The 15,196-nt window shown below is 35.8% G+C and overlaps 1 protein-coding gene across 1 annotated transcript; it reads left to right on the top strand.

The window, feature by feature from the left end:
• Positions 1 to 4,326: 4,326 nt before the first annotated feature.
• LOC134283100 (uncharacterized) lies at positions 4,327 to 10,674 on the top strand. Its single transcript, XM_062765538.1, has 2 exons — positions 4,327 to 4,427; positions 8,922 to 10,674. The coding sequence occupies exon 2, from the start codon at positions 8,941 to 8,943 to the stop codon at positions 10,597 to 10,599; it is 1,659 nt and encodes a 552-aa protein (XP_062621522.1). The 5' UTR covers positions 4,327 to 4,427; positions 8,922 to 8,940; the 3' UTR covers positions 10,600 to 10,674.
• Positions 10,675 to 15,196: the final 4,522 nt, after the last annotated feature.

Genomic DNA, 15,196 nt, shown 5'->3' with positions numbered 1-15,196 from the left:
TCTGTATATTAAAGTGTCTTGACGTTTACTTTTTTGATCAAATTAAAGAAGGAGTAAGGTACAGAAATAGGGTTCATTCTACCTATTCCCACTTTTTGAAAATCAGGTAGTAAAAGGTAAAATTTCATGTGGGAGTAGGTGGAATTTTTGTGTAAACAAATAATTAGCCGAATAAACATTTTACAAATTAACTTATCAAAACATCTATTGTTATTTGCAAGCGGGAATAGGTGGAATTGAGATTTTTAAAAAATGGGAATAGCTAGAAGACACCAGAAATAGTATCAGTTTAAAAAATTATTATACTCACCAACATTTATTGCCCATTTTCGGGTTTGACATAAGGAAATTTAGACTTGTTAAAAATAGAGATGTCTAATTGTATATCCAGCTTCGTGTTGAATAAGCAGCTATAAACGCCTCATTACACCTGTACACGAGTGACAGCTGGGGGAGATGGAAAAATAAACCTCCATAGTCAAACCTCCCCACCACTCCGATCCCAAAGAGATGTGTAGAAATGTTTCTTATTCATTATTCTTATACCTGTCACGAGCTGTGATGTATTAACATTTGTACCTACCCGGTTCAGGAATATTCGAATGATGTGATTATCAGCCATTATGTCATATAAATATTGACACAGTTGTGATAGGGAAAACGCGACTGTGTTTATATTATGTCATTATATCTAGGTTTACAGGTATAACTCACATATTGATCCAGCTGTGTCTTCATCCAAACAAGTTATATATTATTACAATAATAACAAGAAGCCGAAAGCCACATCGCTCACCTGAGATTATTGGCTAAGGAAAAGCAAAAGTCAGTTCAGTATCAAGAAGTTTACAGGAGGATGCCTCCATATCACGCCTCATTATCTGTTTTTGAGAAATAGATTTTAAAGATTTTTAAAAGATTTAATTAAAGATTTAAAAAGATAAAAAAAAAAATAAAATTCTATATGAGTAAGTGAGCATCTCCTGTATATTGGTCACACGAGTTGTCTTTCCTTTATGTTTGAGTTAACGGGAAAATCCGTAGACAATTCTGTGTGTAATTAATAGTCTAACTATTGGTATAAAAAAAAAATCAGTGTCAGTATTCGAAGCAATGAGAGACTGTACTTGCTGACAAGGTCATTGTATCGACCATAGAACTTACGAAATGATTGCTGATATCCTTGTTTCATCAACTTGCCTGTCCAGGCGCGGATCCAGGATTTGGAGTAAGGGGGCGCCAAAATAGGCAAGGGGTCTGGGGGCCGCCTTGAGGCCCCCAGTGGGTCCAGGGCAAAGCCCTGGTGGGGGCCCAGGGGGGGATCTCTATGGGTCATTTATGAAAGCTGTTATTTTATCTACTATACTATTCTACTTTTTCCTTGATCTTTCCCCATTCTTGATGGATTGTAAGCCAGTCCCTAGGTTTCCCTGAGTTTGTTTAAACCTCCTCGGTCCTCTGTGTTATCTTTATCAAGATTCTTACCTCTGTCTTATCTGTGTTATTTCCCTGTCTTTTAATTGAATTTGGCGTTTTGCGCTGTTTCCTCACTTTTAAAATGCAAACACAATTTCAAAGAGCTTTGACATTTCCTTCTGCACCCCTTGCAGAGCAGAGTCTAAGAGTTCAAATAATAATCAATCTAGTTCCATTTTTATTGAAGATGCAGTCGTCTATAATATGAAAATCTAAAGCTTTTAATTTATCACGAGGAATCGTTGTAGTATGTAGTAAAGTCATACTTTTAGATCTAAAATTGATTTTTAATTTTCAAAAAGTTCTTAGTAGTTTTAGACAATCCACATCTTATTTTTTCAATTTCCACATTATATGTGTAGCATAGTAGGTCTGAAGTTTCTCCTTTACAGCCGTTACTTTTTTTTTGTTAGGTTTAGAAAAAAAAATAGATGCTCAGTAGTGCACTTGCTGAACCTGATAATACATCTCTATAAGAATGTTTATAAGTGTAAATCCAGTACAGGTAAAGTAGATCTAGACCACCTTTTTTGACTGAAATGTTAAAAGTACTAAATACGAACTGAAATGTGATTTTGAAGAGCATCATCTTCGTAAACGGTGCGTATAAACTGGATTTCCAGAGACAGAATTAAAATCTTATTAGTAGTGTTATAATTATGAGGCTTATTAACAAAGACTATCTTGCTATGAGCCTATTCTGTTGGTATCATAAAATATTGTTCCTGTAGTCTTGCAATTCTTTTTTTTGAAAAGAGAAAGATGAATAGTTTGCAAATTACATTTTAACTTTCTATCACAGTTCCTTGAGTAATTCTAGTGCTCTTACTAAGTACTCCATTTTGAGAGAGTGATGTTTTTCCCCTTCGTATAATTTAACGTAGGTGACATAATCTTCAACAGAGAACATAAAGCAAATGACGTTCATAATAGATATTAAGGTAAGACAAAACACCCGTGGATTCCATTTTAACCCATTTCTTAAAAAGTACAGGAGGAAAAAAGAATAATATTATTATATTGACAACAATAAATGATTCATGAAAGAAAAATAATAAATTTTGGCATACTAGTATTTGCGTTATATTTTGTAAAAAAAAAAAAAAAAATCAGAGAATTAACCTATATATTGGTCACTTGGGAGCTAAATAGAATGTGTTTACGCTATCTAAGTGCAATAAACAAGCATGTTACAGTCTGTTATAAAATGTAGTGCAACTTTTGTTCCATAAATAATACAGGAGTGACATTTGGACACATATATAAGGAGTCTCTATTCTTTATGTACTACAAAGGTGCAAGGTCATATCAAGAGGTTTAAATTTAAATTTAAGCATTTTATTGATATAATCCATTGGATCAGACACAAGTTTTTCCAACTTAGAATGTCCTCTCCAACACAAACAAAAAACAAATTTATATACACGTGATGAACAACAAATAAATCTACAATGCAAAAAAAAGGGAAGAAAAGGGTGCAGAGAGATAAGAAAGGTAGGGAATAGGAGTGCTCTGAAAGATGAAAGAAGGAAGGAGATTTAAAGGATACAGAATACAATATCAAGAGGTCAAAGGTCAAATATTGTAACGTCATCTACTGAATCTTTAAGTTTTTTGCCATTGAATTTTTTTTAAATCGCCAAAATGTCTGAAACCATCGGTTCAATTTTCTTTATTTTCACACATTTCAGTCTAGGACCTATTTGAATCATTCTGTTGATTTTTTGTAAAAATTGAATGATACATTTTCTCTAAAGAAAACTTAAATTGTCGGATATTTACATGTGAATTTTCAGTTTCTGACACAATGTATGTTCTATTTTACTTAATATTTTGCCCAAATTTTCCAGGAAAAATTTGACCTATCTATTTGGTCCTACCTTACGTTATTTCGCTATATAAAGACTGGGACCCCCTGTCTTAAGAACCCTCTGTGATGATTTTCTCTAGAATATTTACATTCTCCGGTGATGACCTTCTTATGTTTACTAAATTTCAGTACCTAATATTCCGTCTACCTGAGCACTGCTTTGGGGTTTTTTTCCCACTTCCATTGGCTGCAGCCCAGTAGCTAACAGATCTTCAAAATTGTAATTGACAAGTTTTAGGATTGTCAATCCGAAATCTTTAGATTAATGAGCTAGTTATTCTGCCAAGTAGAGGATTTTCAAGAGAATTGAATTGTTTCATCGTTTGTTTCTGTAAGTGGAGTCTTTAATTATTGTATATACGGCAAGATTTTAAAGATTTTCCTTTGTAAAAATTTGATCCCATTTTGGCCCCTCCTCATACCCGGGGTCATGTGTTGAACAAACTAGAATCTACACAATCTGTGGATGCTTTCATATCAAAATGACAAAACATGACTTTGCTATTCTTGGAAAGATTTTTACGAAACATTCCTATAACTCAACACTACAAAAGGATTCCTCATTTCAAATCATGGCTTTCCTGTTCTTCAGAAGAATTATAACATTTGTTCTGTACAAATGATGTAATACTAAGATCCCCCATGGTGGCTAACCCCAGCCCCAGGAGTCATGCATGATTTGAACTTGAATTTACACTACCTGTGTAGTACTAACTGTACATCCATATGAATTAACATACGAGGGTCATTCAAAACATAAATAAGCTAATCTTTTTCCTACATGTATAATTCTTATGTTTCTAAGTAAAAAATGTGATCTTCTTTGTGACTCCATGTTCCCCAATAGTCATTTCTACACTTGGTAAAGAAGGTATTCTATATGTCCCAGTTTATATATATTCAATCCTTATCTACTATGACTCATTTTCAATCTGCCGACTAAACAACTTCAAACGTCTCAGGTAAACACTTGTCACGTGACAAGCTACCAGGAAGAATAAAACAAACCGAAAGTTGTATCATAATGAAGTTAAAACAAGTCTTGAAGAACATGAAGATGTAAAAGTAATCTGCAGACCATGTACGTATGAATAACCAATTCATAAAAAGATACATGTATTTTCATTGTTTAATATATTTACTTTCTCTCTTAATACAATCCTCTCCGCTCATGGAATAAAGTTGAAACGGTGAGCAAGGGTGTAAGATTTATTGGCATAAAAAACATAACTAACAAAAACAGCTTAAGTGTTCTGAATTCTCCACTTGTAATGTAGAACTGACGGAAATTTTTGTATTACGTTGATCATACCAGGTGCGGATTCAGGATTTGGAGTTAGTAGGGGCGCCGATAGGCAAGGGGTCTGGGGGCCGCCTTGAGGCTCCCAGTGGGTCCAGGGCAAAGCCCTGGTTGGGGCCCAGGGGGGCGAGGCCCCCGGAAGCTCCTGGATTCTAGAGATTTGGATGGTTAAAATGAGGTTTACCAAAGCCCTGGTGGGGGCACAGGGGGCGAGGCCCCCGGAAGCTCCTGGATTCTAGAGATTTGGATGGTTAAAATGAGGTTTACCAAAGCCCTGGTGGGGGCCCAGGGGGCGAAGCCCCCGGAAGCTCCTGGATTCTAGAGATTTGGATGGTTAAAATGAGGTTTACCAAAGCCCTGGTGGGGGCCCAGGGGGCGAAGCCCCCGGAAGCTCCTGGATTCTAGAGACTTTGAACGGTGAAAATGAGGTCTTCCAAGTATACATATTTGATTTACGCTAACTTTGACAATTTTAGGGGGGGGGGGGGCGTGCGCTGGGTGCGCCCCCCTTAAATCTGCCACTGCATACATATGATAATTTTTAGACAAAATATTGTACAAGCGCCTTAAAAATACTGGAATTTGGGTGAAAATACTGCAGATTGTTATACCTTTAAAAAAAATTGCTGCTATACAAGTCTATACGAAAAAAAATTTCAATTATGTTTTGCTGAGCGGGCATGAAAAAAATCTATGTTGGACCGCTGAGTGAAATGTCTGACCGGTTAGTGAGATGTTGACCGCTTACATCATAGAATGGGTGAGGCTTAATCTCATTTTCATTTATTGGTGTTCAACAGTGACGGACCCGATGATTCACCACGGAAGACAGTACAAAATAAATGTATGTCAAAAAACAAAATAAAATGAAAGGAATAACAAAACATTTATTGGCCGATTTCTCAGGCGAAATGTGTTTTGTCGGACCCAGGTCCCTTGACGCCAAACTAACTGCTTTCCGCCGAAAAATCAACTGAGAAGTTAATTTTTTATTAATAAATTTCAAATCAATGTGCATTTTAGCCACTGCATGCAGTCTTATATATACCATAGGCGTAGTCACTGGGGCGGGGGGCAGCGGGGGCACCAGCCCGCCCCCCCCACTTTCAGATCGGGGGAGGGGGGGCAAGAGTATTTCTGTCCCCCCCCCCACCACTTTTTAATGAAGAACAAAATCACAACTATTTTTTTCCCCAACATTATCTTTACTATAGGAAATGTTCATTGAAGGAATCCCCCCCACTTTTTGACCCCCGTATAGTTAAAACAGATTCTGATTGCACATATAAGTACTCTGAAGTTAACATCAAGAAGATGCTTGAGTTTCTGATTGACAATATCTATGTGGTTTTTGGAGACCAGGTAATCCAACAATCTATTGGAATTCCCATGGGTACAAATTGCGCTCCGTTATTAGCAGACTTATTTTTATATTCATATGAAGCAGAATTTATGCAAAATCTGTTACGTGAAAAAAAGAAAACACTTGCTGTGGCCTTCAACTCGACATTTAGATATATCGACGACGTATTATCAATTTATAATGATAATTTCCATTCCTACGTCGACACGATATATCCTGGTGAGCTTGAGATAAAAGATACCACAGAGTCCGACACTTCTGCTTCATACTTGGATATTTTACTTGAAAAAGACACTAATGGCAATCTAACAACCAAGCTTTATGATAAACGTGATGATTTTAACTTTTCTATCGTCAACTTCCCTTACTTATGCAGCAATATACCTTCATCACCTGCATACGGAGTATTTATATCTCAGTTGATTCGATACGCAAGAGCATGCTCTACGTATGAACAATTTCTTAAACGAGGTAAATTATTGACAAGCAAGTTGATGAAACAAAAATATCAACAGTCTCGTTTAAAGTCATCATTTCGTAAATTCTATGGTCGATACAATGACCTTGTCAGCAAATACAATTTAACATTGAATGAAATGCTGACTGACGTTTTTCATAACAATTGTTAGTCCATTATTTATACGCTGAATTGACCACGGATTTATTTCCGCTATTTCCTGATTATGACAACGAGCACACGGCGGGTGTGACCGGTCGGCAGGGGATGCTCACTCCTCCATGGCACCTGATCCCACCTCTGATGTTTCGAGGGTCCGAGTTTGCTCTGCTCTTATTTTGTATATTTGTTTGGTGGACGTTGAGATTGAATACTGTTCGTTATTTCCATATCCTTCATCGAAGAATTGTGGGAAAAAATTGGAAGTTGGCCGCTAACCCCCCCCCCCCCCTCCTCCATCCAAATAGGATTTTTGAGTTTTTGTGACTACGCCTCTGTATACGATTACTAATTTCAAGAAACTATTGCAGCATTAAAAATTTCAACAATCCATGTGCTTAGTGCTGAACTTAGAAAAAAGACTTCCATAGTACAGTGTTGAATGCAAAAGTCTGGTCGCTCCAGTCATCTGCATTTATTTAATGATACTAAAATCATTTCTCTTACTCTGTGTTTGAATTGACAATACTTATGCCATAGCAAAGAAAAAAAAGTCAGGGCTTCGATTTCACATTTCATACCCAAGCAGAGTTATAGTCACAATTTTCGGTTTTACCAGGATGGAAATGAGAGAAAAATGTCGATTTCAAAAGTCCAAAATCAGTACAAATTTTCATTTCCCGTGAATTTTTGTGTTGCCGTGAGCCCATGAATGGGGTAAAAAATTTGTGACATTCTGTGTACCGCCGGTACATATCACATGTATGGTTGATGTTGCTTTCGTGTATTTTTTTTTTATTTTTAGAAAAACCATACTTAAAAAAAATTGGCATCAAATGGTAAGCATTTTTTTCATTGGGTGAAACTATATTTCTCCAGACTTTTAATACGTTTCTGTACCTTAAGGCTGAACGTTATCAACATTTAGCAATATTAAGAATCTAGAAATTAAAAAAAAAAATCAAATAAGTTTTTCAAATCAAAGAAATACATTTGATTAATCAATGAAAAATGAAGAAAATTAAGAGTTGATTTTGTTGGTTTATATTGTACGACTCAAGTCTCCTGATATTGTGAAACTTTTAATGTGTTCACTGCGATCTGAAGCTAAAAAAACTGTGTTTTGAGAGTTTATGAATGTTAATGAATAAAATCCTTCATATTTGTCTGGATTAGCTGCTTCTGCATATAACAGAATAATTCAAATTATGTCGATGTAGAATTTCAATAAATTAACATCATTTACATCAGTCATATATGGTGGCATATTTCTGTCCCTTGTGTGCAAGTTATTTTTCTATCAAATATGTCGACATGCAAGATAAATATGTTGACATGCAAGATAGTTATGTCAACATGCAACATAAATATGTTGACATGCAAGAAAATTGCAATCAAATAAGTATTATAAAAAAATCTTCAAAAATTTCAAATATCGTCATCATGTGACATCCAACATGCTAAATGCTACTTATTAATGTTAACATGCAACTTATTTATGTCGACATGCAACTTATTTATGTTGACATGCAACTTATTTATGTTGACATGCAATTTATTTATGTCAACATGCAACTTATATATGTTAACATGCAACTTATTTATGTCGACATGCAACTTATTTATGTAAACATGTGACATATTTATGTTGGCATGCAACTTTGTTATGTTGAAATGCAAGTTTAATATGTTGACATGCAACTTATTTATCTAAACATGCGACATATTTATGCTGACATGCAACTTATAAGTTGCATATCAACATATTTATCTAGCATGTCAACATAACCGAGTTGCATGTCGACATAAATAAGTTGCATGTCGACATAGATAAGTTGCATGTTAACATATATAAGTTGCATGTCGTCATAAATAAGTTGCATGTCGACATAAATAAGTTGCATGTCAACATATTTATCTTGCATGTTAACATAAATAAGTAGCATTTAGCATGTTAGATGTCACATATGGGCGATATTTGTGTTTTTGAGATTTTTTCATAATCCTTATTTGTTTAAAATCCTGTCATATTTATGTTGGATTAACTGCTTCTGCATATAACATAATAATTCAAATTATGCATGTAGAATTTCAATAAATTAACATCATTTACATCTGTCATAACTGGCTGACTTTACTACAAAAAATAAACAGGAAATCTTTTTTTTTTTTTTTTTTTTTTTTTTAGAAAAAGACAATAATTGAGTGAAGGGAAGGAGAAAAAGAATCTTCTTTATCCTACGTAGTTTATACACAATATTTAAAAAAACCCACTGTAAATACGTTTTGTTTGCAGATTTGGCTACACTGTAGGAATGGCCACTGCCACCAGCCAGGCACAGGAACTCATAACCTGTGACCTTTGTGTCAAACCTGTCCAGCAATTCTGTAACAGCTGCCAAGTCGGTCTGTGTGAAGACTGCATCAACAAACATGTCAAGAGCCTCAAGTCCATGAAGCATGACATTGTTCCTTTCACAAAGCGTACAGTACAGCTTGTGTTCCCTCAGTGTACATCTCATTCCCACCAGAGATGTGAGGCCCACTGTCAACAGTGTGATGTCCCGGTCTGCATCAAATGTATCACTAGTTCTAAACATAAGACACATGATATTGTTGACATGGCAGACATCATCGCTACAAAGAGAGAAAATATCAAAAGAGAAACTGAAGAAATTGATAGCGTTTTGTCAAAGAACTGGACACAAGACAAAGGCATTGAAAATAAAATTTCCAAATTCATGGCCCATTATGCAGATTTACAGAAACAGACAAATGATCAAAGAAATCAATGGCACCTAGAGGTGGACAACATATTTAACAAAATGGAATCCCTGATCCAGTCACTCAGAGATCATCATATAACCACTTTGAAATCATGCCAGGCCAAACTCGGAAGTCAGAATTCCAGTATGATCCAAACTATTCAAGAAAACAAAGAAATCCTGATGTCCAACAAAGTATCTGATATAAACAACTACCAATCTAAACTGAAGGAATACAGAAACATTCCACAAATACCTGATTTACCATTGCCCTCTCTTCAAACAAACACAGTCCAAGGGAGAGAACTCAGCATAGAATTAGGAGAATACAAGGCTACACTGACACAGACATCACTATCCAGTCTGACAGATGAAGTCTCCTTTTTATCTGTTAAGGAATTATTAGAAGCCAAAGTGATTGCAAACATTCCAACAAATGTTAAAAACTTACTTAAAGTGGCCTGTGTAGGATCAGATAAAGCTTGGGTTAATGGAATAGACAAAATGATAACCTGTGTGGACATACATGGAGCTGTACAAGACACTGTCACCAGTACATGTAAGGACTTCCCTAGTGACATTACAGTGACCAGACAGGGAGAACTGATATACAGTGATTATATCAATAGAACTGTGAACATTGTCAGAGATGGGAAGGTAGAGACACTGAAAATCACACCAAGGGGCTGGCATCCATCAGGACTGTGCTGTACCAGGTCAGGGGACATCCTAGTTAGTATGTGTACTACTGATAATAGTCATTATAAAATAGTCCGTTATCAGGGACAGAGAGTGACACAGGAAATAGATAAAGATGAACACGGGGATCCAATCTATCAAGGAGGAAAATATGGAGTGTATGTGGTGGAGAACAACAATGGAGACATAGTGGCCTCTGATCTTAATGCTAGAGCAGTGGTAGTGGTGGACAGGACAGGAAAAGTCAGATTCAGATACAACAACAAACCTCCAGGGGGAAAGAAATCATTCTGTCCTGCACAAATAGTGACAAACTCCATGGGTCACATCATTGTTGCTGATGAATTCAATAACTGTCTACACATCCTAGATCAGAATGGACAGTTCCTGAGATGTGTGGATAATTGTGGACTAGACCATCCTATTGGACTGAGTGTGGACAGTGAGGAGAGGGTGTGGGTAGGGTTGTGTGTTTCAGGGGAAGTGAAAGTCATCCAGTATATGAAATAAGCAGCAAATGTTTATTCCATATGAAATGTGTATATTATAAGTACATTGCATGAATAAAACATTATGACACTTGTGTCATGTTTGTTTCAAGTCTTAGTGTAGTACAGTTTCTGTTAAATGCAATATAAATATATTTGATACTGTATATGTAATTTTTCATTTAATTTTTTGTGCCATAAAAAATGGCTACTGTATATACACAGTGACATAATTATAGTTAAAACATCAGCATTGTGGTAATCCTGCTAAGTCTGAATAAAATATAGAAAAGTATAGAACATATGTAAATTGATAATTATAACAGTTACTTGGGAAGCTAAGAAAAATAATATATGAACCCTAGAAAACAGGTTCACCCTATTACAGATTATATTCGAATTACGGATATACATGTAGCGAAGTAATTTCAGAGTCTGTCATATCTATTTACTATTGAGATGTTTTACTGATTATATTAGCGATAATAATGACCAGTTTAAACAACTAGACATTATGACAAACAAGATGATTTCAGTTTTTCGGCATCAACTTTCCTTATTTATGAAGTACTTAATATTCTAGGATCACTTGCTTACAGTATTTATGTCTCCAGTATTAATATTGATACTCAAGAGCTTGAAGTACCACCAATCTTTACACTAAGACAGGATACTGATAAATAAGTTGATTTTACAGGGATTTAAATAACCTCATCTATATTCAGAATACCATAAACTATGGTCTTAACCTTAATCCTGTTAACAATTACCACCTTTAAGTCAAAATTTGACATATTTCTTACCATTATTAAACTACTAGTAAATTTGACTACTGAATATTCAGTCTGCCAGACCAATGGATAGGACCCACATTAGGTGTAACCAGCCAACAAGGGCTTCTTATTCCTGGACAATAAATTATAACTAGAACTGTCCAAACGGGACAAAATACCCCCCGTTGGGTTTTTCAGAAGTAAGTTTTTCCATAATAAAGATATGTATCAAAAACATGATTTATGAAATTTTTATTCCAGTGACCTTGAACTTCCCCAAATAACCTTGGGTCAAGGTCATGACACACCCTTGGGTCATGGGCAATCTTTCAGTGAAATGAGAACCTACCAAGTTTATCCATAAGAAAGATATGGCCCGGACATAAATTATGAAATTTTTCTACCAGTGACCTTCAACTTCCCAAAATGACCTCGGTTCAAGGTCATGACACACCCTTGGGTCATGGGCAATCTTTGTATGAAATGAGAACCACCAAAGTTTATCCATAAGAAAGATATGGACCGGACAGGGAAAATAAAAAATTTTCTTCCAGTGACCTTGAACTTTCCCAAATGACCTTGGGTCAAGGTCATGACACACCCTTGGGTCATGGGCAATCTTTGTGTGAAATGAGAACCTACCAAATTTATCTATAAAAGATATGTATCAAACATGATTTATGAAAATTTTCTTCCAGTGACCATGAACTTTCCCAAATGACCTTGGGTCAAGGTCATGACAAACCCTTGGGTCATGGGCAATCTTTGTGTGAAATGAGAACCTACCATGTTTACCCATAAGAAAGATATTGACCGGACACGAATTATGAAATTTTTCTTCAAGTGACCTTGAACTTCCCCGAATGACCTTGGGTCAAGGTCATGAACAATCTTAGTGTGGAGTAGTAGATTCTAATGTCCCTCTGTAAGAAAGATATGGACCGGACACGAATGCACAGACAGACGGACAGACGGACAGACAGACAGACAGACAGACAAGGTGATTCCTATATACCCCCCCAAACTTCGTTTGCGGGAGGTATAATTAGTCAATCCTAATACACTGTATCACAAGACCAGCGTGCAAGTTTTCCTGTGTAATGAAAATTTTTTGAAAGAATTGATTTTTTGTGTCAGATTCATAGATGGTCACTGATAAAGTATTTATTTTACAATATCAACATGTAACAAAGTAATACACATAATGCAGTAGTATACAAAAAGTTGCATTTCACCATGTAATGGCACATAAAACAAGAGGCCCAGGGGCCACAGCGCTCACCTGAGCACATCGGGCTTGAATTTAACCCCCCCCCCCTCCAGGGGTTCATCATTTGAACAAACTAGAATCTACACTACCTGAGGATGATTCCATATAAATATCACTAATCTTAGCTTTGAAGTACTTGAAAAGAAGATTTTAAAAGGTTTCTCTATATATCCCTATGTAAAACTTAAGTCAGCCATTTTGGCCCCACCCTTGCCCCAGGGGTCATGATTTGAGCATACTTGAATCTACACTACCTGGGGATGATTCCACATGAGTTTCATATTTCCTGGCTCAGTGGTTCTGGAGAAGAAGATTTTTAAAGATTTTTCTTATGTATTCCTATGTTAAACTTGGGTCGGCCATTTTGGCCCCACCCTTGCCCCAGGGGTCATGATTTGAATAAAATTGAATCTACACTACCTGAGGATGATTCCACATGAGTTTGATCTTTCCTGGCACAGTGGTTCTTAAGAAAAAAATTTTTAAAGATTTTTCCTATATATTCCTATGTAAAACTTGGGTCGGCCATTTTGGCCCCAGCCTTGCCCCAGGGGTCATGATTTGAACAAACTTGAATTTACACTATATGAGGATGATTCCACATGAGTTTCATCTTTCCTGGCCCAGTGGTTCTTGAGAAGAAGATTTTTTAAAGATTTTTCCTATATATTCAATGTAAAACTTGGGTCGGCCATTTTGGCCCAACCCTTGCCCTGGGGGTCATGATTTGAACAAACTTGAATCTACACTATATGAGGATGATTCCACATGAGTTTCATCTTTCCTGGCTCAGTGGTTCTGGAAAAGAAGATTTTTTAAAGATTTTCCCTATAAATTCCTATGTAAAACTAGGGTCAGCCATTTTGGCCCCACCCTTGCCCCGGGGGTCATGATTTGAACAAACTTGAATTTACACTACCTGAGGATGATTCCACATGAGTTTCATCTTTCCTGGCCCAGTGGTTCTGGAGAAGAAGATTTTTAAAGATTTTTACTATATATTCCTTTGTAAAACTTGGGTCGGCCATTTTGGCCCCACCCTTGCCCCGGGGGTCATGATTTGAACAAACTTGAATCTACACTACCTGAGGATGCTTCCACATGAGTTTGATCTTTCCTGGCCCAGCGGTTCTGGAGAAGATTTTTTTAAAATGCCATTAATTTTTAATAAATTCATGATTATCTCCCCTTGGAAAAGGGCGTGGCCCTTCATTTGAACAAACTTGAATCCCCTTCACCCAAGGATACTTTGTGCCAAGTTTGGTTGAAATTGGCCCAGTGGTTCTTGAGAAGAAGATGAAAATGTGAAAAGTTTACGATGACGACAACGACAACAACGACAACGACAGACAACGGACAAATTTTGATCAGAAAAGCTCACTTGAGCCTTCGGCTCAGGTGAGCTAAAAACATATCAACATGTCTCAAGAAGTCTTGCATTTTGGTTCCCTTTCAAAAATTATCACAATGATAGGGCAAACATATACATGTAGCAATTATTGCTTGAAAGTTTTATATCCACTCTCATGTATCGAACTTTTAGGCAATAGTAGATCTATGAAGTCCCAGGAATAGTTGTATAATAATATCACAGATGTACACAGTATCAGAGAATCCCTGTCCTTGTTGTGACATTAAGCTGTAGCGCTGTCTTCTGATTGGGTATCCGTTTTCCCTCCTGGCGTGTCGGCCATGTTGTCAGAATGTTGGACGTCGTAGTGAGGGTTAGTAAATCCTCGTACGTCACTGTCCTCCTGGAGATGTGTAAGAAATCAGACAGTGAATTGTGTGGCGGGACAATGCAATTATTTATAGACTTTAAACCAAAAAATATGCTTATAGCAGACATGCTTATTATGAATTTATGCTTAGAACTAAGTGATTTTCATTCCCCATGTGTAAAAGGTCCGTGTAACACTTAACAATTCAAATTTCTAAAACGATTTAGAGTTTTAGAATGTTAATATATTAGTTCAAATATCTAACTTTCAAAAACTCAAACTGGTTTGTTACATTGAAAATTAACATTTTACTTTAAAAATCTAAATGTTCAAATTTCCAAATGGTTTTAGAATTTTAATATTTTAGATTTTTACTTTAAATGTTCAAAATTCAAACTTCCGAAAACGGTTTTTTGAAATTTAAACGTTTGAGGTTTTAGTCTACCGTTTGTTCAGAAAGTTTACACTTAACAATTTAAAGTTCGGTAATATTTTTTGTCTTTTGGTTATTTGATATTGGTTTCAAACTTCTAAAATCCAACTTTGAAACCTTTTAAATTTTCACAAATTTGGAATTTTGATTCAAATGTTCTAATTTCTAATAACTTTACACTTTGAGTTTTTAGAATTTTACTTTAAATATACAAAATTTAAACCAGTTATGAAATTTGATATTTTGGATATTTGAAGTAAACTTTTAAAAACACAAATGTACAAACGTGTTTTGTTTATTTAAAAGTTGAGTTTTTAAATCAAAATTCTAAATTTCTAAAAATCTCAAGCGTTTGAAAGTTGGAAGTTTGAAGTAAATTTTAAATAATCAAAAGACGAAAATGTTAAAGAATTTTAGATTGT

This window comes from Saccostrea cucullata, unplaced genomic scaffold (assembly GCF_032062105.1).
Source record: "Saccostrea cucullata isolate Sc308-1 unplaced genomic scaffold, CSIRO_AGI_Scuc_v1 ctg14837, whole genome shotgun sequence".
Classification (NCBI taxonomy): domain Eukaryota; kingdom Metazoa; phylum Mollusca; class Bivalvia; order Ostreida; family Ostreidae; genus Saccostrea; species Saccostrea cuccullata.
This window is presented reverse-complemented; position numbering and strand designations above follow the sequence as displayed.